The sequence below is a fragment of the Diplotaxodon limnothrissa genome, unplaced genomic scaffold (genome assembly GCF_057381915.1).
Source record: "Diplotaxodon limnothrissa isolate DT_005_m unplaced genomic scaffold, D_limnothrissa_male_GT1.1 unmapped_scaffold_4, whole genome shotgun sequence".
NCBI lineage: Eukaryota > Metazoa > Chordata > Actinopteri > Cichliformes > Cichlidae > Diplotaxodon > Diplotaxodon limnothrissa.
The window spans coordinates 281,504-305,000 of NW_028188558.1; the positions used below are offsets into that span (position 1 = coordinate 281,504).

Below are 23,497 nucleotides of genomic sequence, written 5' to 3' on the forward strand. Positions count from 1 at the left end.
CATGAGCCATTTGGGATCAGTTAGCACAGGAACACTAACTCCATCCTTCTCCATGAAGGCTTCACTTCTGCTCTCAACTCAAAAAGTCTCTTTAATACATTTCCCCTGCTGAGCCAACGTACCTCAGTGAAGTCGAGCACATCCCCATATTCTGACTCCATTTCCTCTAAAAAAGCACAGAACCTTCGGTGCTTTAAGCCCCTGGATCTGATTTGGTTGATGCATTTCACAACAATAGACATCACATTGTCAAACTTCAGGCATTTGCTGCAAAGGACCTGCTGATGGATGATGCAGTGCAGAGCAATGGCCTCCTCCACGCCTTCCTCTTCCAGTTTGTTTTGTGCCACCAGTCCATGTTTCCTCCCTGTCATTGATGGCGCTCCATCTGTTGTTATTCCAACAAACCTCTTCCATGGCAAACCAACATTCTCAATGGCATCACACAGCTTGTAAATATCTGCTGAGCGGTGGTCTGGCCATGCATTGGAATTACTGTGAGCAGCTCCTCCATCACTTCAAAGCTGTCATCAACACCACGGACATACATTGGGAGCTGGGCAGTGTCGGTGATGTCTGTGGTCTCATCAAGAGCGACTGAGTATACACTGAAACATTTGGCTTTCTCACACAGTTGGTCATAAATGTCACTTGACAGGTCAGAAATGCGATCTGCTGCGGTGTTGGCAGAAAGGCTGATGTTGCTAAACTGACCTTTCTTTCCCGGACAGACTATATTTGCAGCCTGCAATATGCACTTTTAGACAAATGCACCTTCTGTGAATGGCTTCCCTGCTTTAGCAATCATCTCACTAACCACGTGGCTTCGACTGCTGCATTATTCTCTTTGGTTGCTTTCTTGGAGAAATCTTGCTGCCTCAGTAGATCTGTTTTAAGACTGGCAACCCGGTTCGCTCTCTCGTCTCCCTGGTATTTTGCATCCAGCTCAGCATGTCTAGTTGTGTAATGACGTTTCAAATTGTATTCCTTGTGCAGCGCAACTTTCTCTGTGCAAATAAGACAGGTCGGGGTGCCCCTGTGCTCAACAAAGAAATATTGCATTTCCCACTTTTCCTGAAATTGTCGGTGCTCATCACCAACCTTTCTCTTCACCGCAGGCTTTGAAAAAGACATGTTTGGGGCTATGTGACATTTATAATTCTACTTGGTGTCACTGTCGCATTGAAGTTTCAATCAAGCGTTTAGCCGACGGACGGGGAACGTCTCAACGCGTAGAGAACGTCATTTCTGCTTCTTTTTCTTGCAACCGTAGCACGGCGATCGGCAGATAAAAAGCCGGTAGCAGTCTCCTTTGTTTTTACGCTCGATGTTCATGTCTTTCATGACGACACGAACACCGTGGCGTTTGCAGATGGTAGAAAGTGCAGGGATAGCGAGCGCAAAAAAGGCGACTGCTCACGGCGCCGGGCTGTTGTTACAGGAGAAAGAAGCGGAAACGACACCGTGACATATAACAAATAACATCAGCTGTTTCTGATGTTAGTTGTTTTGACTGCTTTTACATTATATTGAAATATATGTAATGTTCATGTTTGCTGCAATGCAAACGCAGTGATGCAAATAAAAACATGGAGCCACAAATTACGGTGCGGCCCTATAATTAGTCCGGGTTACCGGGGACTGTTGTTGCCGATGAACAGGTGTCGCTATGTGACTGCAGACTAAATTGGGCTGCATTGAGTTCATGACTTTTCTTTTATCCCGCCGCCTACGCATCACTGTGAGAGTTAATATGAGATCTCTCTCTGTGGAAAAATAACTTTAAATCCCACTGACGTGTGTATAAATCTATATACGTATAATGTCCCGCTGGGCAGCAACTTAAAAAAACAACTTTTTTGAAGTGTTGTGAACGCAGCGCGCTGGGGCGAATGTCGGCGTTTGCCCAATAGAAAGGAGGAAGCCAGCCAGGCACAGGAAAGAAAGAAACACTCCAGGGCAACGCTGCTGGAACTTTGACTCATTGAGAAATGTTTCCCTGCTTGCATCAAGCCCGGCTGGTGTCCCCTGAGATCCATATCCCACCCTGATTGGTGGGTTAATTCAGCTCCGCCCACAACACTGTAAAGTGTCATACATTATCAAACTAACATTACATTTTCATATTAAGGTGGGGCCAAAAACTATCGTCCTGCGGGCCGCAATTGGCCCGCGGGCCGCGAGTTTGAGACCCCTGGTGTAGGAGGACACCTACTCTGTGTCTGGTTAAGTATAAGAGCCCTTTGTTAGGGGGACCGCTGGACTCTTAGCACCAGCTTTGGGGTCACAGGGTCACATCTGGAACACACACACACACACACACACACACACACACACACACACACACACACACACACACACTATACACACACACTATACACACACACACACACAGACACACACAGACACACACACACACACACACACACACACACACACACACACACACACACACTATGCACAGACTGGTACTCTTTGTTCATACCTGTGTAAGACGTCATAATGAACTTGTGCATATTCATGTAAGCTCAATAAAGAGCAGTGTTACGAGGGAGCAGACGAGAGCGACTGAGGTCAAGCGAAGGAACGGCGCTGTCACAGTTCTCTCCCTCATCAATTGTCTGGTTCCAGCGGTGGGTCTGTGCTAGACGACCCATCACCAGCTTTTTCCACTGGTTACCAGTACGTGGTAGAATCCACTTCCAGATCTGGTTGTCTTTAAATCTGTGAATGGATTGGCTCCATCTTATCTCTCTTTAACAAAAGAATCCAAGTGGAGCCCTCAGGTCTGCAGATAAGCAGCTTCTGACCAGAACTAGACGTAAAAACAGAGGTGAGCTTTATCGATGGCTGCAGCCAAACTCTGGAACAGTCGCCCTTCACATCAGGTCGTCACCAACACTGGACATTTTTAAAAGCCGGTTGGAAACACATTTGTACTCTGTAGCTTTCAATCCTGACCAGTCTTTATAGTCATTACTGTGTATGTTTCCTATTTTCTCTCTACTCTGTGCAGCACTTTGGCTCAAGCTGTTTTTAAATGTGCTGATAAATAAATGTAGATTTCTTTGAATAAAACAGTGGAGCCGAGCTTTGAGCTCAGTGTGTAACAGTGTGTGTGTGAGAGCCATGTAATGTCCATGTGTGCATGCTGACTGTGCTGCTCTGACCCCCCTCCTCCTTTCAGGGTGGAGCCTGCTGGAGTCCGATGGTTGAGACCAGGTCTGAGGAAGTGTAAGTGTGTTTTTAATGGGATTCATGAAAACAAAGCAGCACACATTCAACCATCTTCATCATGTCAGGAGTCATCATCAAAGTGTCAATCAATGAACAGATGATGGATCAATAACTGCAGCTGGATTGTGTTTGTTCTCTCCATCAGATTCCTGTCAACTCACAATCGACACAAACACAGTGCACACAAAGCTCCAACTGTCTGACAACAACAGGAAGGTGACACGTGTGGAGGAGGTTCAGTCATATCCTGATCATCCAGACAGATTTGATGGTTTTTATCAGCTGCTGTGTAGAAATGGTCTGACTGGTCGCTGTTACTGGGAGGTCGAGTGGAGAGGAGACGTTGATATATCAGTGAGTTACAGAAGCATCAGAAGTAAAGGAGGCAGTGACTGTTGGTTTGGAATCAATGATCAGTCCTGGAGTCTGAGCTGCTCTGATGATGGTCCTCGTCATGTCTGTCACAATTACAGACTAACATCCATCTCCTCCTCCTCCTCCTCCTCCTCTGTCTCTAACAGAGCAGCAGTGTATGTGGACTGTCCTGCTGGCACTCTGTCCTTCTACAGAGTCTCCTCTGACACTCTGATCCACCTCCACACCTTCAACACCACATTCACTCAAACTCTTTATCCTGGGTTTGGGTTTTATGGCTGGTTTCCTGGTGGCTCAGTGTCCCTGTGCTGAGTGGAGTGTAAAGAGTGTCTCCTGTTACAGAAACACTCTGACTGTTGAACAGATAGTTCAGTCTGTACATGTCTGTCTCTTTCACTCACAAACACGTTTTCAGATTCATGGATTCAATCAGTTGATGTTTGAAACTCTTCTAAATGATTCCTTGTAAACTTCTTCCTCTTCAGTCACAAACAAACAGGAAGTGATGTCACATGTGTTCCTGTCCACACAGCAGAATGAGTCTATTGCTGACAGTGATGTACAAACAGAGTGAGCATTTCTGAGGCCCAAAATAAACTGAGTAGTTCACTGAATGAACAATGGACTGTGAGCTCAGTTCCTTCATCATTAGTATGGATTATATATGTATATGTATTATATTAGTATCATATATATCAGGTGCTGCTGCTTTCAGTCATTGTGCAAATGTGCTGTTTGTAAGCTTGTAAAGCTGCAGTCAGCTGAGACTGAAGAAGTCACCTGATCAGTGAGCAAACGTTTCTGAAAACGTCCAGATGAACAGAATCAACCTTTTGGGATCAGCCAGCAATGCAGCATCATTGTTGTTCAGCTTCAGGGGTTTGCAGGAATGAACTGATGACCAGAAACAGCTGCAAAGTCCAAGAAAATACCAGCTGGAGTTCAGCTGCATTTGAAGAAGTCAAAGAAAAGTAAGGATGGCAAAGGGCGACGTTTTCTTCCAAAGAGCTGCAAACATGGTCGACGCCTCATTAGAAGAATCATCTGGACATTTGTGAGGAACTCTAACCAAGAAAGCAACGTCACACAGATCCAACAGACAGTTTCCATGACTGCAAGTGTTGAGTGGAAAAATGCTACATTGCATTATTGCATCCTCTCACCACAGGAGGCGCTGTTGGCACCACTGATTGCTGATCAGCTGTTCTCTGATGATCTGATTGATACTGTGAATAACGGGACTCACTGAACTCTGTGACACAGTGAAGATTACAGAGTTTAACTTCACCCTTTAAGACTGACCACAGAACCAAGTCCGCCAGAGCTTTTGTTATATTTTTACATGCTGTGGAGCCATTTGTGGGAGCATTTCAAGTTGCTATACATCAATACAACTGTTATAGCCCTAATTTTAATAATATGTATGCATTAAGTCCATAGTAACTACATAAACTGCAAAAAAACCTCTGCTCATCCATCTCTGTGTGTATCAGGATACATTTGGTTCATAATACACAGAAAAATCAGAGTTATTACCTGTAATAAATGTGAAAGATTCCTGCAGTGATAACCAGGCAGGACTGAAACACATCCAAGCTGTCACCACGGTAACAGCACCGCCCATCCACAGGTGAGGGGAGGAGCAAAAAGAGGGACTTTGACCATTTTATACTAAAAACACTCAACTAATGTTTCTAATATGAAACAAATAAGCCCACATTAATGTGAGCGTTTATTAAATAATAATAATCATGATTTCCTCCTGATCTCATTTCCACAGCAGAGAAAACTGTGGTGTATATTGAGGTGGAGGGTGTGGTCTGTGGCTCAGGTGTAGAGTGAGGGTGGGGTGCACCACAGCAGCATGCTGGGACTGCTGAGGGTGGAGGAGGGAGTGATGATGACATCAGAGCTGCAGCACAGAGACCAGTGAACACACAGTCTGTTCATCTTTGCATAGATACAATATACAGCACAATATTGAATGACAGACACGCTGTGGGAGCTTCCACAGATACACTGACGTCAGCATCCAGAGTCCTCCTGCTGCTCCCCCCTCAGAGCCCCGTGATCAGCACCAACACATTCAGTTAGATGACAGAGTCCAGCTGCAGCTAGAATCAGCTCCCCTCTGTGAACAACAGCACAGCGTCAGTGTTTCACACTCAGTGAAAGGAGGAAACAGCAGAAGAACACCATGTGTGCTACGTTTCCCAGGACACACTACAAACTGCACAAATACAGAGCAGCACGTGGAAGGACCTGGAGCTGCATTTACAGAGCTGCAGACAGCGTGATGTCCTGTATGGACAGGTGGAAGGAACCAAGTCCTCAGCTGGAACACTCGTGTTTGTCCACAGACAGGAAACACAGCAGGAAACTTCCTCACAGAAGTGCAGCTCATGGATAACACACTTCCTGTCAGTCAGAATGAGGCTGCAGCCAAACACAGAAAGGTGTTTTTGTCCAGATGAGCCCAGAGAAGAAACACGAGTGTTCACAGACATCAGAAGCTCAGAGAGGTGAAACATGAGGTTGGAGTCCTCGTCAGCATCCAGAAGAGCTGCTGTGAAACCCTGAGTACTCATGACAGACTCTGATGGCACAAACACATCATGATTCAAACAGAAAGACAAACATGGAGCTCCTGATCCTCCTGCATGAGAACAAGCTGACATGAGCGCTGTGTCTGAGAGTGTCTCCCTGTCACAGTGACAATAACACAGCTGCTGCTCACAGTCATTAAACTGACCTGAGGTCAGCTGTGCTCCTTACATATGAACCATGTGACCTCACATCAGTGCTGTGGATGACTGTAGTCATAGAAGAGTAGAGCTGTAGCAGGTGGTGTGAGGAGGAGGTGGTGTATTCTAGTTAACGCAGTACTGAAACACTCCAGCAGAGGGCGCTGTTAAGTCCTTATTGTAACACAGTTACTGTGTGCAGTTAGACTTCATACATAATCTGCACTTATTTCCATCAGACATGCTGTCAGTAAATGATTGGTTTCTATTGATTCTACTTCCTGTTGACTCGTTTGATGACAGTGAAACAATCACAGCTGATTGTGTGATGATGTAAACTGTCACTGTTACATTCAGTGTGTGTGACATAATGTTAGTGCAGGCTGATAACAGCCTGGTTCTGTTAGAAACACATGAACGTGTCCATAGATCAGTGTGTGTTTAACATGAGAGCTTCAGCCCTGCTGATGTGTTAAATAAAGACATGCAGGAAAACTGATGAGACTCTGAAATAACTCTTTATATTTATAATGTAACTCTGCATCAAAAGAACAACAAAGGATCCCAGACAGGTTTCTGTGAACAAAGACCATTCTGATGTTTCTGTGTTTCTAACACTTTGACATTATTAGTAAACAGACTGCAGTGAGCAGCATTTATAAAGAGCTTCTATATAAAGATATGACAGCTGTTTGACAAGTTTATCACTCTGTGTTTGGACCTGATCAGTCCAGCTGTTTACTTGAAACATGTTCATTTACCTGTTCTGTTATATTCATGTTCTTGTCTCTGTTGAAAACACATTTTAATGTCCCTCAGATTTTTCTCCCAGATGAATAAATATAAAAATGACACAAACTGACTGCAGCTACTTTTTGTCCTTTCTGTCAAAAACCTTCATGTGACTCATGAGAGACACGTTTCAGCTGTTTGTGACAGATCAGAGGCCAACAAGTCATTTATAACACTTTCCATCATTGTTTAAAGTTCTCAGTGTTTCTGTGTTGCTGCGTATAGGATCTCCCAGCATCATCACTGTGCTGTCCAATCATTGTGTGCGAGGTTACCCTTATAGTGCGATGTGTGTTTGCACAAAGAGAAGCATGTGTGTCAAATATAAATAAGCACAGAACAGAAACAGCTGCTCGTTTCTTCTGTTTAGAGTCAAGTTAGTGTTTTGTGTCTTTGTTTGAGGCCTGATGTCCAGCAGAGGTGTGTGTAACTGCACTGCTCTGTTATATGTGTGAAGTGTGTGCTTCTCTTCAGCATCATCTTTGTCACTGCTGATTCCTTTGTGTCATCATGTGTTGAGAAGAGAGAACAGTTATAACGGAGGAGCAAAAGGAAGCCCTGAAATCTGCATCAACAAGGAAGTGTTGGCTCACCAGTGATCCCAGCAGAGCCACTGGTTTGGCTCCAGTTGTTCTAGATTCAATGATGTTGTTGCTACAGATACATGTCAGCATCTTTATTGAATTTAATATGAAGCAGAAATGGTGTCATTAGGAGAAGAAGAGGAGAACAAGTCCGGCGAGGAGGCAGCAGCTCTTAAAGATGAAACAGCAGCTCAGCCCTGAGCTCAGAGAGCTGCACATGAAAAAGCTCCTCAAGCAGATCCTGTCAGAGGTTTGTCATCAACAGGAGGAACTGTTCACATCATAGGATGAAGATGCTGTCAGCTGGATGAAGAAGGTTATTTAATGCAAACGTTCACACTGAAGTCAAATTGTTGTCGTGTTGAACAGATTCATGTACTGATCGTCTCCAGAATGTTAGAAGAGCTTCAATGAATCATTAGAAACAACTTACAGCTGCACAGCTGTGTCAAACACATCTGTGTGTAATTGTGGGATTGTTGTGTTTCTACATGTGACACACGTCTAAAACATGCACACAATCTGAACACAAACAGGGACTCATGTGTTCCCACAGCCAGATGCTGAGAGCCATTTCCTTGTAGTCCTGTGTCTACATACATGAACCATTAGATGTTATTGGAATGATTGTCAGCTCTGATAGTTTCATGTGTGTTTAGCTGGACGCTGTTTGATCCTCGACATGTTTAAAGGTGTCCAGTCCTGAGACACTGGGGCTGGAAACAGCTGTGATGTCATTGGACTGTCACACAGACAGAAGTGCATGAAGTGAGCAGCCGAGGAGCCGCTGATGTTTTGGATTCAACAGCATTTGAAAGGTCGACACAGACACATTTGCACACAGAAAGCTGAATCTGTCATATGCCACAGTGAACTCACTGTTCAGTGTTTTTCAGGAAGCTTCTTAACTGCCTCTGCTGCCAAACAAGCAGCTGATGTCCTTGAGAAGAAGCTGAAGAAGTCTTCAACAACAAATACAGGAAGTGGACTTTCAAATACTAGATTCACTTTAGACTCACAGAGAAATGACTCAACCAGCTGTGTTTGACTCTATGAAAGGTCAGTGTGTGTCTGCACACAGACTGTTGTGTTGGACTGTTATTCAGTTGTCTGCTGAATGTTTTCAAATGTCTGCATCTCAGCTGTGATGAGGCTGGGGGTCATGGGAGGCCACCGTAGCAGCCTCTTCAACATCATGACATCATCATAAATGCTGCTGGACTGTCTGATGGGCTGACGGTGAAAAAGCCGTCGGGAAGGAAACAGAAGACGTTTCAGAGGCTGCAGCAGATTTCTTTGATTCGGGGCCTTTTTCAGCTTTATTGGACAGAGCAGTGAAGATAAGTGACAGCAAAGCAGAGAGAAAGGGGGCGTGGCCCGGGTCAAAGCCAGGCCAGCTGCTCTCCACCTCGTGGTCACCTGCTCATCCTAGTGAGCTCCACCAGCAGCCCTTTCACACACTTTACACTGTCAAACACTGTGTGTGGACCTCAGCTAACAACAGGCTACATTTAAGTCTGGACTACATGCTTTTATATTGTTTTTATTCCATCAGCAGCTCAACATCATGAGCAGCTTTGACATAAAGACATCAAACTCAAGCTGACTTTAAACTACTTTTAATACAGGGGCTCAAAAACAACAACATCTTTATTATATATCAGGACAGAAAGTCATTTCATCTCAAAGGGAAACAGCTTTATTTGGAATAACCAGCACTATCAACTGGTTTGGGATCTCCACCAGTTTCATGTCTTTGCAGCTTCTCCAACAAAGTTCCTGTAAAATCAGCATGTTTGTCTTTATTGGTTTGATAGTGATTGATTATTCAGTCCCAATCTGCTGTCATCTAAAGAACAAAATGATGTTTCTATGAGTCACAAAGCTCCAGATGTTGTCGGCTTCACAAAGAAAACAAAGAACTTAAACACAAAGTGTTTGGAGCCAAAATGTTCCCAAGCTGCTCTTTTTGAAATGGCAGAGGTACAGTGGTGTCTAACAGCACACTGTGGAAGGCAAACATGTTATTGTTGGATGAAACTTCATGAATCCTTTGTAGATTTGAGCTGTTGGAGCCTTTCTTTTCTCTTCAGGTGTACAGATGCTGAGGAGGCAGGTGAAGCAGGTGGAGCTGTTGTGATGCTGGCAGAGGGTGTGTCTTAGTAACTCTGTGAGGCAGAACTGGATCCAACATTGTGGATGTGTTGATGTTGGAGCCATTAAGAGTCTCTGGCCACACTGTAGGATTTCCCTTTGATCCACTGTGGGGGCATTTTGGAGTCTGTCAGTGAAACTCTTCATGTTTGTGTTTGACTCCAGTTTATAGAAACAGAGAAATGTGTCATGCTTTTGTTCGGCCTCCACAAATACACACATTTGTTCATTGGTTGGACTTTTTGGAAGGAGACACATTGAAAACCATGTTAATAAGATCTTGTTGTTTCCTGTGGATCCGACACAGAGAGTGGACTTCAGACAGAAAGCGTGGAAGAGATTTTAGAGGCCGTGTGTGGCAACAGGAAGTTTCTGTGTGTTTGCTGATCTTACATGTGGAAAACAACACGTGATGTTTGTGAAGTTCTACAATGATCATTGTTCTCACAGCATTTTGAGTGGGAACAGTTCAAACTGGGAGTAGTGGGAGTTATTTACTGATTGAAACAAGCTGAATGTTTCTGTGACGATGAAGATCAGCAGCTCAGCTGATCAATGAACTGACATCTATCAGTCGTTTCATGAGATGAAGTCATCAGCAGACATTTGTTCTGACTGTGTGATGAATGTCAGAACGTCAGGGCTCTGCTTTAGTCACTGCTTGATGATCATTGGCTCATTGTTGAATCCAGGGCCCAGTCTGACCTCTGACCTTTGCTGCAGGTCTTCTGTGTTATCTCCACTTTCATGTCTGATCTTCTGCTGTATCGTCCAAAATAAACATCTGGATCATTTCCAACACTTCAGCAGATCTTTAGTTTGGGCAGTGCAGCACAGAATAACACATATTGTACTATACTGCCCACTTCCTGATCTTATTGGATCTGTGTGTGAGGTTGGTGAAGGAAACACATGTTTACTGAGTGAGTCGCTGCCATTAGGAACTAGTTTTTATATCACAGCCTGGAAATCACACAGGACCATTTCTGCAAGTGAAAAGTCGTCATTGGAGGAAAATGATTGTGTAGTTTGTGCGACTGAAGAATTGTCCCAACTACATGTGCTGCTGACCCTTGACCTTTTCTTTAGGTGCACAGAGGAGTCTGTGGGAACATCCAGAACTGAGGCATCTTGTGTACAAACGTGTTCAGACCAGGGGCCCGTTCTTCGTACGTCGCTCACTACATCCAAGATCAAATGACACATCCAAGATCAAATCATCGCGCTAACCGTGAGCTCGCTAATCCGGTTCCCCGAACACACCTGCTGTTGACGATTACTACAGCTGGATGAAGTAATGCGCGATCACTGGGTGCCGTAAAAGGGGCTACGCATCGATAGCAGAAACAGTGATCGGCAAGCCTCTGATTGGTCGGCGAAAATGTCGAAGGAGCGCGCACAGTACTTCACCGCAGCGGAGCAAGAACTCCTGATTGAGGGATTTCAGGAGTACCAGAGTGAAATTAAAACGCAAGGTAACAGTGCGAAGGCTGCAAAAGCAAGGAGAGAGGGCTGGCAGAAAGTTGCTGACAAATTAAACGCGTAAGTAATGCAACATATTACATGGCACCATACCATATCATATTTTATCATATCAAATCATACCACATGATATCCTCTTACACATTAGAGCCACAACCGGACCCACCAGAACATGGGAACAAGTAAGAGTGAAATACAAGAACATACTACAGAATGGTAATATCCAACACTCATATTGCTGTCAGTCACTTGAAAAGACACCCCTGAAACAATCCCTGTGTTTGTGTATAACAGCAACCAAGAAAAGGGCAGAGCAACAAAAGACAGGTGGTGGTCCTGCACCCCCTCGTCACACCCCAGCAGAGGAGCTGGCCCTAAGGTTGAATGCCACCAGACCCATTGTTGAGGGCATCCCTGGGGGCAGCTCTTCCGGAGACCAGAAGCCGGGGTGCAGTAGCAGCAGCACCTACATAACTGGTGAATGGGCTCATGATTCCATGTGCACAATGTCAAATATGTGGTTGTTGCCTAAATGAAAATGCTATTCGAACTGTGACATTCATTCATTGGCACTGTGGGTTTTCTCTGTGTGTAGTGTTACATGACACACCATCACTTTTACCTGTTCCCATGGAAGGGGTGACTGGAACATGCACAGTAAGTTGGGAGATATACATATATCTGTCCCCACCCAATTGTACAGACCTATAGGCTGTACCACACCCCTTAGTAACACCATTGTGTTACCATTGCACAGGACAGTGACGCAACCCTGTCAGATGGCTGTGGTGTGGCGGAAGACCCTGTGAGTACATGCATGAATTGGCCTGAAATACCATCTACTTGTGTACTGCCATGTGTGTCTGACTGCAGTATGATTTGCAGGCCAAGAGGCCGGCAGAGAGGCCTGCTGATGCAGAGGTGGGCAGTGTTGTGATCAATTATACTGCCTATATGACATGTATTCCCTGTTAAATGTTGTCACCACAATTGACACAGGGTGACATACGTCTGCTCTACAAGAGAAGTCTCCAGCAAAAAATGGAGTATACTGAGCTGAAGAAACAAAAGCTCCTAGGTGAGATCGAACTACAAGCCCTAATGAGGCATAAACTACAATTGGAAATCGAGGTGCTTCAAAAGGAACTCCAGAGTAAGTAGGAATACATGTTCATACGGAGCACTATTGCTGACCCTGCGTGACGCAGTATACATGCTCTGTTTTCCCAGGCAACTGATGACTGGCCTGTGTGTGGTGGGACAGACAACGATGCTCAAATAAACGTCAATAGAAAATGTGTCATGTCATGTTTTTATTATGCGAAATTGTGTTGCACAATCCTGTCCCGTGCAGCTCTGCCACTAGGTTGGTCCAGGTGCACTGGCTGGAGGTCATCATCAGGCTGCACCTCCACCACAGGGGTCCTCTCTCTTCTGATGGTGGCAATGTTGTGCAGTACGGCACATGCAACAATAATGTCACATGCCCTGTCAGGTGCAACCCTCAGGCGTTTTAGACACTGGAATCGTTCCTTCAGTTGCCCAAAGGTCATTTCAATGCGTGCCCTTGTCCTGGCTAGGGCTGCATTGTAGCGGGTTTGTGGCCCAGGGTTGGGGTCAGGGAACGGTGTCATGAAGTACTGCCTGCATGCATAACCTCTATCTCCGAGGAGGATCCCATCGTAGGCCCCTGTGTAATGAAGAAATGCTGTTATGTTAGGCCCGACATGAGTATGTGGCATCAACATAAGCCTCTTTTACTTACCACGCTCAAATGATGTGCATAACCCTGACTCTCTGAAGATCCGTGAGTCATGCACTGATCCGGGCCATTTTGCTTCCACATTTGTGATATGGCACATCGAGTCACACACCATCTGTGGGATTCCATTATGTGTGACCACACTCCTCCCATCGTATATTGCCATCTGGAGTGTTAGTATTGCTCACCTGCACATTTATACTGTGGCCCCCCTTTCGGTTGACAAAGTCCCCTTCAGTGGGGCCTGGGGGGGCCTTGATCGCAATGTGTGTGCAGTCTATGGTGCCAATCACATTCGGGAAGCCTGCGGACGTTGGAGCTACAGTTACCGACATAGGTCATGATTGCATCACATTCACTATCCAATTTACTGTACCTGCAATGGCGAAAAAGCCCTGTTTGACGACCTGTGGTCTTAAGTGGCTTGGAAAAACCACAAACACACCCAGGAAATGCTTGAGTGCCAGGTACACTTTGCGAATGGCCCGGCAGACGGCACTTTTCCCAACGTTCTCTGCGTCTCCACAAGTGTACAGGAACGTGCCACTCGCAAAGTAGCGCAAGGCAATGCACACAGTTTGTGCAGTTGTTAATGCCCGACTACGGTGGGTGGTACTCTTAACATGGGGATCCAGCAAGTTGGTTAGGTAGATGATACCCTCACGGGAAAATCGGTATCTCTCTATGAGCACACTGTCGCGCTGTGCTAAAGGATCCTGTCTATCCCGCAATATACGTTGGATTCTGAACACTCTCCTTATCACTCTTGCACCTTCCGCAATGGGTGGCTCGCGTAGAAACGGACAGGACATGGCTGCGACAAACTTCCCACTTCCACCTTCGCTTTTATAGCCGTGGTCTGTCATCTTGATTACACGACGTAATTTGCTATTCCTCTACTGTGGAATGTGTGTTGCATCTGGCGTGATCACCTACATGCCATAGCGTGATTACTCGTACATTTCCCTTTTTTAGGAAATGACCTGTATGTATCTGTGTGGAATCAATAAAAGGATCAAGTGCTGCATTATCTTTAGTTACATTGATGTTATTTATTTGTGGTGAAACGGTGGCGGAATGTCGCTGTTGCTCCCTAACAGTTCATTCCTCAAATCAAACAAGATATTTGACCCTAAAAAAATGCATCAACAAATAATTTTGTAATAAAATATTTATTCTTCAACTTTTACAAGTGAAATCAAACAAGTGTGTTTAAGAGTGAAACCAGAGTGGAAGCTGCTCATATAGAGTCCAACCCAGGCTAAAGTAAGCTGAGTAGAGCAGCACCATCAAAGTGTCGGCTCTCTGAACACGGTGCAAGATCGCCATCTGCAGGACAAAACTAGTTTTTCTCGCCCTCCTCGTCAACATCAAGATGATGTCATCGTACAGCAACTGATTCCCTGTCCGTCTGGAACAAAGCATTTACATTAAAAAGACATTTACAGAAAATACAAACACCAACAACACATCTCATCATCACATGATATTTTATTATTTATTATATTATATATTTTTATTGTACCATCAACATCAACAAACACCAGCATATTTTCTTTGAGATTGAGTAGAGTGGACCTTTCCCTTGGTTCACTTCCTGCTCGCAGCATCAGCTGACCTCTGACTTCCTGGTTAAGGTCTCTCAGCGTTGACTGGAATATCAAATCGGACTCACACCATGTTCTTGTAATGTGGTCATGTCTGTCAGCTGTTTGAAGAGCATCTCTGGCCTAAACACAATAGGAAGAACAACAACACGGCAAAAAAAACAACACATTTCCATATTAGATGAAGGGCGCCGTAACTGGAAATGGTAACATTCATCTGATGCTGCTTTGGATTTATCTTCTGTTTTAGATCAACTTTGATCACTTCGAGCCATCTTAAGTCCGTTTGTTCTTCTCACTCACTAACGTCTCGTATGATTTCAGATCCCTGCTGTTCCCCAGCTGCCCTGTAGGTGGCCTCAGTGTGTCTCACACCATTTACAGATGATTACAGGTCGTTTACAGTTCAAACAGGTCCAACATAAGAAATATGCAGAAAATATCCTGCTATAACAGTTTGGGTCAAAGTGCAGATGTTCCAGATGTTCTGAGTCTGTCTGTGTTTCATGTTAACATGTAGATGTTGGACCAAAGTGAAGCTTTTTGATGTGACAGCAGGAATGTGAAGTGTAACTCTGAGCTGTAGGAAATGAAACTAAACGGACTTTTTCTCCTTTATTTATAGGAAAGTGTAGGAGAGCAACAGATGAACAAGCGTTACTGTAACAGGAAACATCAGAGGATCTTTATGTTCATCATCATCACTGTTTCCTTGTTCTGTCACAAACACACAACACTTCCTGCTCTCTCTCTGATGGATCTGATTGGCTGTTTCATTCACAGGAGGTCAGGGCGTCACACAAACAGCTTTAACTGCACAACGACACACTTTAAATCATCTGCAGACAAACCTGTGTGTTTGATTTATGAAGAAATAATAAAGACGTGTGTACAGCTGTCCATGAAGCAGCTTCTCACACAAACTCTGACACTTCAGCCACTTTAATTCCTGCAAAGCTGCGTAATAAAGAGCTGTGACTGCTATGAGCTGCTGATGATGACTGCATGAAGCTCTCAGCTGAAGCTTCTTTCATTTATTTTAATGTTAATGTCGCCTTTTTAAGTCTGTGTGAGGATTTTAATGACACACATTAAAGGAGCTTCTTTGATTAGAACCAAATTCATGTTGATTTTCAGCCTGAAATGATAAAAACTTTAATAATTCTGTTTATAATCATCAACCTGGAGACTAATGAAAAGTATAATAGTGAAAAAAAGCCTTTATTATTTGAGTAATGCCTGAATCTGCTCAGAGACGGAGACAACACAGAGGTGTTGATGACAGTTTGACATTAACTGAATTAAAAACAAAGTGCTCTTATTGTGAAAATCTGCCTCCTACTTCTTTAAATCATTTTTATGTATTTTTTAACCTCACAGTGAAACATTGAGGCATTAATCTGACACAGTTTGATCAGCAGCTGTGTTTTCACTGACGTTTCACTTTGATTTGTTCAGACTGAGCAGAGAGGATCGGTTCTCTGTGTGCGCACTGCTGAGAAACACAAGCTCATTTCTGCTGTTTCATGAAAAGTGTTATGGAGGAACAAGAAGTTCAGCCTCTAAACTCTCAGCGTGAGGACTGAGTGAAGAGTTTCAGAGCAGAGAGTTTTGGCTCACAGCTTTTAGCGTCTACACAAAGAGACGATTACGCACTTGATCTGAGAACATCTCCACCTCCTACAAACAAACTCTCCTACGAGCAGCTGTCACAACCACAACAGGCAGAAGACTGGATTTCTTCAGGTCAGATTTCATGCAGTTTGCATAAATTGTGTGTCACAGACTTTGTAGTTCACATTTGTGTGACTCGTTTAAATCTTCTCCTCCTGAAAGTGAAACTCTTACAAACACATCAGGCCACAACCTGCTGCAGGTTAATGATTGATCTGAAGGCAGCTGACCTTTGAGCAGGAACTTGTGAGTCTTTTATTGTGTTTAATGCTCACAGTGCTGAAGCCTGCAGACACACCCACATCATATTATTTGTTCTCAGGGTTGTTCGGCGTGGTGGAGTGGGAACAGAAACTTTCTGAAGGTTAATTATTGATCAAACTAAAGTCATATTAAGGAGCTACTGGCACGGAGTCAGAGCAGAGCTCAGAAATCTGAAATATATCAAAGTATATTAAAGTTAGAGTTTAGAGAACACTGTTTGGTTAGCTGCCTCAAAGGCAGATGACTCTCAATATCACAAGATCAGGTGAGATTTCAGACCAAAGGAAAATCACTGGGATTATCTGTGAAGGGGCAGAAAAGCATAGACCTCGTCTACCTTATAGACATTTTGAAAAGGTAAGAGTGAATCTGTCTTCATTCATCTACATGGAAACATAAAACCAAAAAACAAACCAATACAACAAAATCACTCCCAGTAGGGGTGGGCGATATAAACGATATACGATAGAATCGATTAAACTTGGTCAACGATAGAGATTTTGGCCCTTTCTCAATGTGCGTACTTGCGTTCTCGTCTACTCGGGATACGTCATCAGTCGGAGACCAAGTACTGTTCCAATTCGAAGTACGCATCAAGCCGAGTTCTCGCTCCGCCCGTTTTATCGAGCATGCATCGGTGGTGACTTGTGTGGACTTTGTACAGCTAAATATCCCAGAATGCATTTCGTCCAAAACTCAAACGTGGCAATGGTGGACGAGCGGGGCTGAAAACTTTTAAATATTACTCTTTCTGGGTCACAAAATAAACGTTTAAACTTCAAATATCTGCTCGATTTATCAAGATATCATTTATTTCCAAACACGCTCCGACGTTTTCGGAGACGTCTGTGACCCGCCAGCTCCATAGCAGACAGCGAGGTCGAGGATCATTAGAGCTGGCGAGAACAGCGCATCGTTTTCAACCCCCCCCCCCCCCCCCCCCGCGGTCTTTTCGCTACTCAGGTTAAACAAACCCCAAACCCCAGCAGCTGTCTATTGTATTGAGTGTCCACTAAAATAAAAATAAAAGCATTGTAACATCTCACCTGCTTGTTTTTATTAAGGTATGTACACGTATGTACACGTACACTATTTTTATTAATAGAGATTTCACCACTGAGGTTAAACATGATATATAAGTCACTTAGATCACTTCTAAATGTTAATGTTTGGCTTATTTCAGTGTTTTATTTGTTCCTGAGTAAACCGGTTTGGCTGTGATTAAAGTTAAGCTTCATAACATATTACTCACAGTTAAATTAAGAGGGGACGGCAGTAAAAACTCTGGACCTGTGACATCATCAAGTATGCCGGTGTTCCAATTGTACAAATCGCGAGTCCGTGCTCGCGTTTCCGGCAAGTCCGTGCGGTCTCGGCAAATCCGGTCTCGCCGAAAACGCGAGTACATACTTGCGTACTTAGAATTGAGAAAGGGCCTCTGACTATATCGCTCTATCGCGATAGCGCATGTTGATGATGTCATCAAGCTGCGCCTTTTTTGGTCGAAAGCATCGCAGCGGCTACAACAATTATCATCTGCAATTATGGTGGGCGACAGTCATAGCAAAGAGATAAAGCACTTTTGAAACGCGGGGAAAGCCAAAAACTGCACTTCCTCCACTTCCGTAACATTGATTCATTAATGTTGAATTCTCTCGCAGCTGCTCTATTCCCATGTTGTTGCAGTATATTAATCAGAATCAGAATCAGAATCAGAATACTTTATTGATCCCTGGGGGAAATTATTTTTTGTTACAGTGCTCCATTTTAAACCAACATTAAGACAAGACAGACAATACGCTAACTAAGAATAGTACAATATATACATATATATACATACATACATACATAAGTCACTTATAAATAAATATTTGGAAAAGAAACATGTGTAGTTGTAGCAGCAAACAGTGTGTTAAGTGGATACGTTGTACAGGGAGATGGCCACAGGCAGGAATGATTTCCTGTGTCGTTCAGTGGTGCTTTTCGGTAATCTCAGTCTCTCACTGAACGTGCTCCTGTGACTGACCAGCATGTCATGGAGTGGGTGGGAGGTGTTATCCAACATTGTCTTTATCTTGGACAGCATCCGCCTCTCCGACACCACCTTGAGGGAGTCCAGCTCCATCCCCACAACATTGCTGGCCTTACGGATCAGTTTATTAAGTCTGTTGGCATCTGCGACCCTCAGCCTGCTCCCCCAGCATGCAACAGCATAGAGGATCGCACTGGCCACCACAGACTCATAGAAAATCCTCAGCATTTTCTGGCAGATGTTGAAGGACCTCAGTCGCCTCAAAAAATAGAGACGACTCTGGCCCTTCCTGTAAAGTGCTGTGGTGTTTTTAGCCCAGTCCAGTTTATTGTCAATGTGTACTCCAAGGTATTTATAGTCCTCCACAATGTCCACACTGACCCCCTGGATTGAAACAGGGGTCAAGTGTTTCCTGGTCTTCCTGAAGTCCACGATCAGTTCCTTGGTCTTTGCCACGTTGAGCTGCAGATGATTCTGCTCACACCACGTGACAAAGGAGTCGACCACAGCCCGGTACTCTGTCTCATCATCCCTGCTGATGCATCCAACCACCGCAGAGTCATCAGAAAACTTCTGAAGATGGAGGTCTCTGTGCAGTGGCTGAAGTCTGTGGTGTAGAGGGTGAAGAGGAAGGGGGAGAGGACAGTCCCCTGTGGTGCCCCTGTGTTGCTAATCACCTTGTCAGACACACACTGTGGGAGACGTACATATTGTGGTCTTCCTGTCAGGTAATCAACAATCCAGGACACCAGAGAAGCATCCACCTGCATCGCTGCTAACTTATCACCCAGGAGGGTCGGTCACCAGTGTATGAATGTGAGAGTGACTGAATAGTGGCATTGTAAAGCGCTTTGGGTGCCTTGAAAAGCGCTATATAAATCCAATCCATTATTATTATTATTATTTTACCACTCGCTGCATTCTTGATGTTCATGTTCTTCTCTTTCCCCTCACCCTGCAACCAGTCATGGTAGATGCTCCTCCTGGAGCCTGTTTTCACTGGGAGGATCTTTGTGTCAAAGGGAGTTCTTCTTCCCACCATCACCAAGTGCTGCTCACAGTGGAGGCGGTTACCTTACACTGTTAAACAGCTTCAGATGACTGTTGTTGTCTGTTGGGTATTGTCACTTATAAATAAAGTTACATTGAATGGATGTATGGATGGATAGATGTTATTGTGACGAAGAGAAAACGATTGTTGACAGATTGATTGTTGTTTTGTGTGTCTGCAGTCTGTCAGGCTGTCTGATCACAGAGGAAGGCTGTACTTCTCTGGCCTCAGCTCTGACCTCCAACCCCTCCCATCTGAGACAGCTGGACCTGAGCTACAATCATCCAGGTCCCTCAGGAATTAAGCTGCTGTCGGCTGGACTGAAGGATCCAGGCTGGAGACTGGACACTCTCAGGTATGGAGAGAATGTCTGATAGAGGAGGAAGAGCTGGAAACATTTCCTGTGTCCTTCACTCACTTCCTGTTTGTTTCCTGCAGATGAGACATGAACAATCACACATGCAGGAATATTTTCAGGGACAGACACACTAGTCTAGCTGGATAGTTCATGGATATTTATGTAGGGGTCTCCAAGGAGTCTGGTTGCAGGAACATTTAGGTCACAGGTGTACCTGAGATAGATACCAGTGTACCTAATAAAGTGTCAGCCATGTGTATGTTTCCCATGCTGTATGTCCACAGTGACAGAAGGATGAAACAAGGCTGTGAATCATTTCAGTCTGTGTTTGTGACAAAGAGGCAGACAGGAGCAGCTAACATTTGGAAATGGAAGCTTAAATAATGACAAACTCTACATTCACAGCTGAATTAACAATAAATTTGTTCTCAAGTGCACATTTAGCAGCTAATGCTATTACTGTTTTCCCTTGCTTTCTACAACTTGAGCAGCTATTGCTAAGTAGGCCACTTTGCTCTGCTAAGGATTTATGTGACCATGATGAAAACTCTGATAAGCTAATGCTGCTAAGCTAATACTGTTTATGGGCCCTGTTAGAATCAATATTTCATGCTCATTCTGTTGTTTGAGAACAATATTAACGTTTCACATCATTATAACACAAGAGAAAAGGGTATTAGCGTTAGCTACTAATGCTTATTCACCTCAAATTAGCTTTAGCTGCTAATGGTAGCCTACTTAGCAATAACTGCTCACTAATATAATGCTAATTCACATCAAATTAGCATTAGCTGCTCAAGTTGTTATAAGGAAAGAGAAAACGGTATTAGCATTAGCTGCTAATAATTGTTCACCCCTAATTAGAGTTAGCCCCTAATGGCAGCCTACTTAGCATTAACTCCTGACGTCGTTGTAATGCAGGGGAAAAGAGTTACCATTATCGGATAATGCTAATTCACATCAAATTAACATTAGTTAACAACGGTAGACTTCGTATCATTAGCTGCTGTCATTCTTACAAAGCAAACAGTATGAGCATTAGCTGTTAATGCTTTCTCATCTAACATTAGAATTGGCCACTAATGGCGTATTGTTAAAAAGTAAAAAAACACATTGTTAGCATAAGCGGATGATGCTAATTCACCTAAATTAGCATTAGCTAATGATGGCTACATACCTAGCATTAGCTACTGATATTGATATAAATCAAGAAAATATGGTATTAGCATTAGCTTTTAATGCTTTTTCATCTAAAATTAGAATTAGCCACTAATGGCGTGCTATTTAGCATTACCTCTTCACATCGCAGGGGAAAAGTTAAAATTAAATTAAAAAAAATGTTCAGATTAGCTACTCATATTGTTAAAAAGTAAGAAAAAACATTGTTAGCATAAGCGGATAATGCTAATTCACCTCAAATTAGTATTAGCTAATAACGGCAACCTACTTAGCATTAGCTGGTCATATTGTTATAATGCAAGAAAATATGGTATTAGCATTAGCTGCCAATTCCTAAATACCTAAAATTAGCATTACCTGTAATGGAAGTCTACTTAGCATTAACTCCTCACTAATGTAATGCTAATTCACATCAAATTAGCTTTAGCTTTAGTATTAGCTGCTAGCACCAGCCTACCCAGCACTAGCTGCTCACATTGTTAAAAGGGAAGAGAAAACGATATTAGCATTAGCTGGTAATAATTATTCACCCCTAATTAGAATTAGCTGCTAATGGCAGCATACTTAGCATTAACTCCTCACATCGTTATAATGCAAATGAGGCTAACTTACATTAAATTAGACTGCTGTTATTAGCTAATGCTATTTAGCAGTAGCTGCTCACATTGTTATAAAGCAAAGGAAAACGATATGAGCATTAGGTTCTAATGCGTATTTGCCTTTAATTAGACGTAGGTGCTAATGGCGACCTACTCAGCATTAGCAGCTCAGATGTTGTATTGCTAGGGAAAAGAGTGTTAGCATTAGCCGTTCACATTGTTATAAAGTTAAGGGAAATAGTGTTAGCATTAGCTACTCACATTGTTAAAAAGTAAGTGTTAGCATTAGTGCATAATGCTAATTCACATCCAATTAGCATTAGTTAATAACGGCAGCCTATTTAGCATTAGCAGATAATGTTGAATTTGGCCCACTGGAAAAGTTAAGAACTCAAGATTTAGGAGTGTTTCTCGATAGCTCTTTCTCATTTGAGAAACAAATAAATGTTGTTATTAAAACCAGCTGTAAGCTTTATATTGTTGATTGTCATTTCCCATATGGAAAAGATATATAAATCTTATAAAGTTTGTATCTGTCTTGTGTGAAACTTGTATGAAAAGCATACAAGAGTGAAAACAGATATAAGATCCCTTGAAAAATTATATAATGAAACTTGTATGTTTTCGATACTTACTAAAACAATATATGAAAGTAATGAGAAAGTGGCCACTTTCGTGAGTATGACTTTCATCATATAAGTTTTTAGTCTTTTCCATATGGGATATGCTTAAAAATATTTACTCATACATGCTTAGTTTTATAATCGATTGCATGATGATAGAGGTTTGATCCTTAGTAGTCTGTAAAGACTCTGTGTGCCTTCCAGAGTGCTCTGGCATGCACACACCACTTGGGGCCATGAGAGAGGTCGTACCCTCTCTTACTGATTTATGGTGTAGGACAGGGGTCTCAAACTCAATTTAGCTGGGGGCCGCTGCAGGCAGAGTCTGGGTGAGGCTGGGCCGCATTAGGTTTTCCACAAGAAAGGCATGGTTAAAAAATTCCAATCTTCTCAAATCTCTTTATTTTTATTTTTTAACACAAAATATGAAAAATGAATAAACAAATTAAGAATTAATAAGAAAATAAATCAATCTGTAATACATAAATAAAATAATAATAAGATATTTTTAGTCAGTGAACTTGTGTGTTTCTTTCAGTCTTCTATATCTGCTGTGTTTAGATTGAAATGTCTGTATTAACAGTTCTATAACCTTCTTCTGAACATGAATGGAACACTGTAGAAAATGAACTGTTCTTCTGAACATGGCTTCTCTTGCCTACTCCTTGCTGCTAGAGACCTGGCAGCGTTTCCTCTCGCATAGCCGAGCCAGATTTGGCCTGAGGGAGGAAGCAGTTGCGGCCCTCAGTATGTCTTGAAGATGATCATCTGTAAGTCTGGACCTGTACTTGGACTTATTGAAGTTCAAAGTGGAGAAGAGCTTTTGGCACAAGTATGTGCTACCAAAAAGGCACATGGTCCGCTTGAACATTCGGGAAAGCCGAGGGAAACTAGGGCTCAATTCTCTCAAAAATTGTCCAAGCTTGTCTGCTTTTCCACTCACCTCCCTGAACTTTGCTTTGAGTTCAGAGTTGCACTGC

General features: G+C 43.3%; 2 protein-coding genes across 2 annotated transcripts in view; both read left to right on the forward strand.

Moving 5' to 3' along the window:
- Positions 1–3,924, forward strand: part of LOC146606843 (protein NLRC3-like) — a 46,723-nt gene extending 42,799 nt beyond the window's left edge. Inside the window, exons 9-10 of the mRNA XM_085349231.1 lie at positions 3,188–3,234; positions 3,383–3,924. Of these exons, the coding sequence (XP_085205357.1) occupies positions 3,188–3,234; positions 3,383–3,924 (589 nt within the window). The remainder of the gene's footprint in view (positions 1–3,187; positions 3,235–3,382) is intronic.
- A 12,991-nt stretch (positions 3,925–16,915) lies between these two features.
- The window catches only part of LOC146606845 (stonustoxin subunit alpha-like), an 11,452-nt gene continuing 4,870 nt past the window's right edge, over positions 16,916–23,497 (forward strand). The window contains exons 1-2 of the mRNA XM_085349301.1: positions 16,916–16,940; positions 19,990–20,113. Of these exons, the coding sequence (XP_085205427.1) occupies positions 16,916–16,940; positions 19,990–20,113 (149 nt within the window). The remainder of the gene's footprint in view (positions 16,941–19,989; positions 20,114–23,497) is intronic.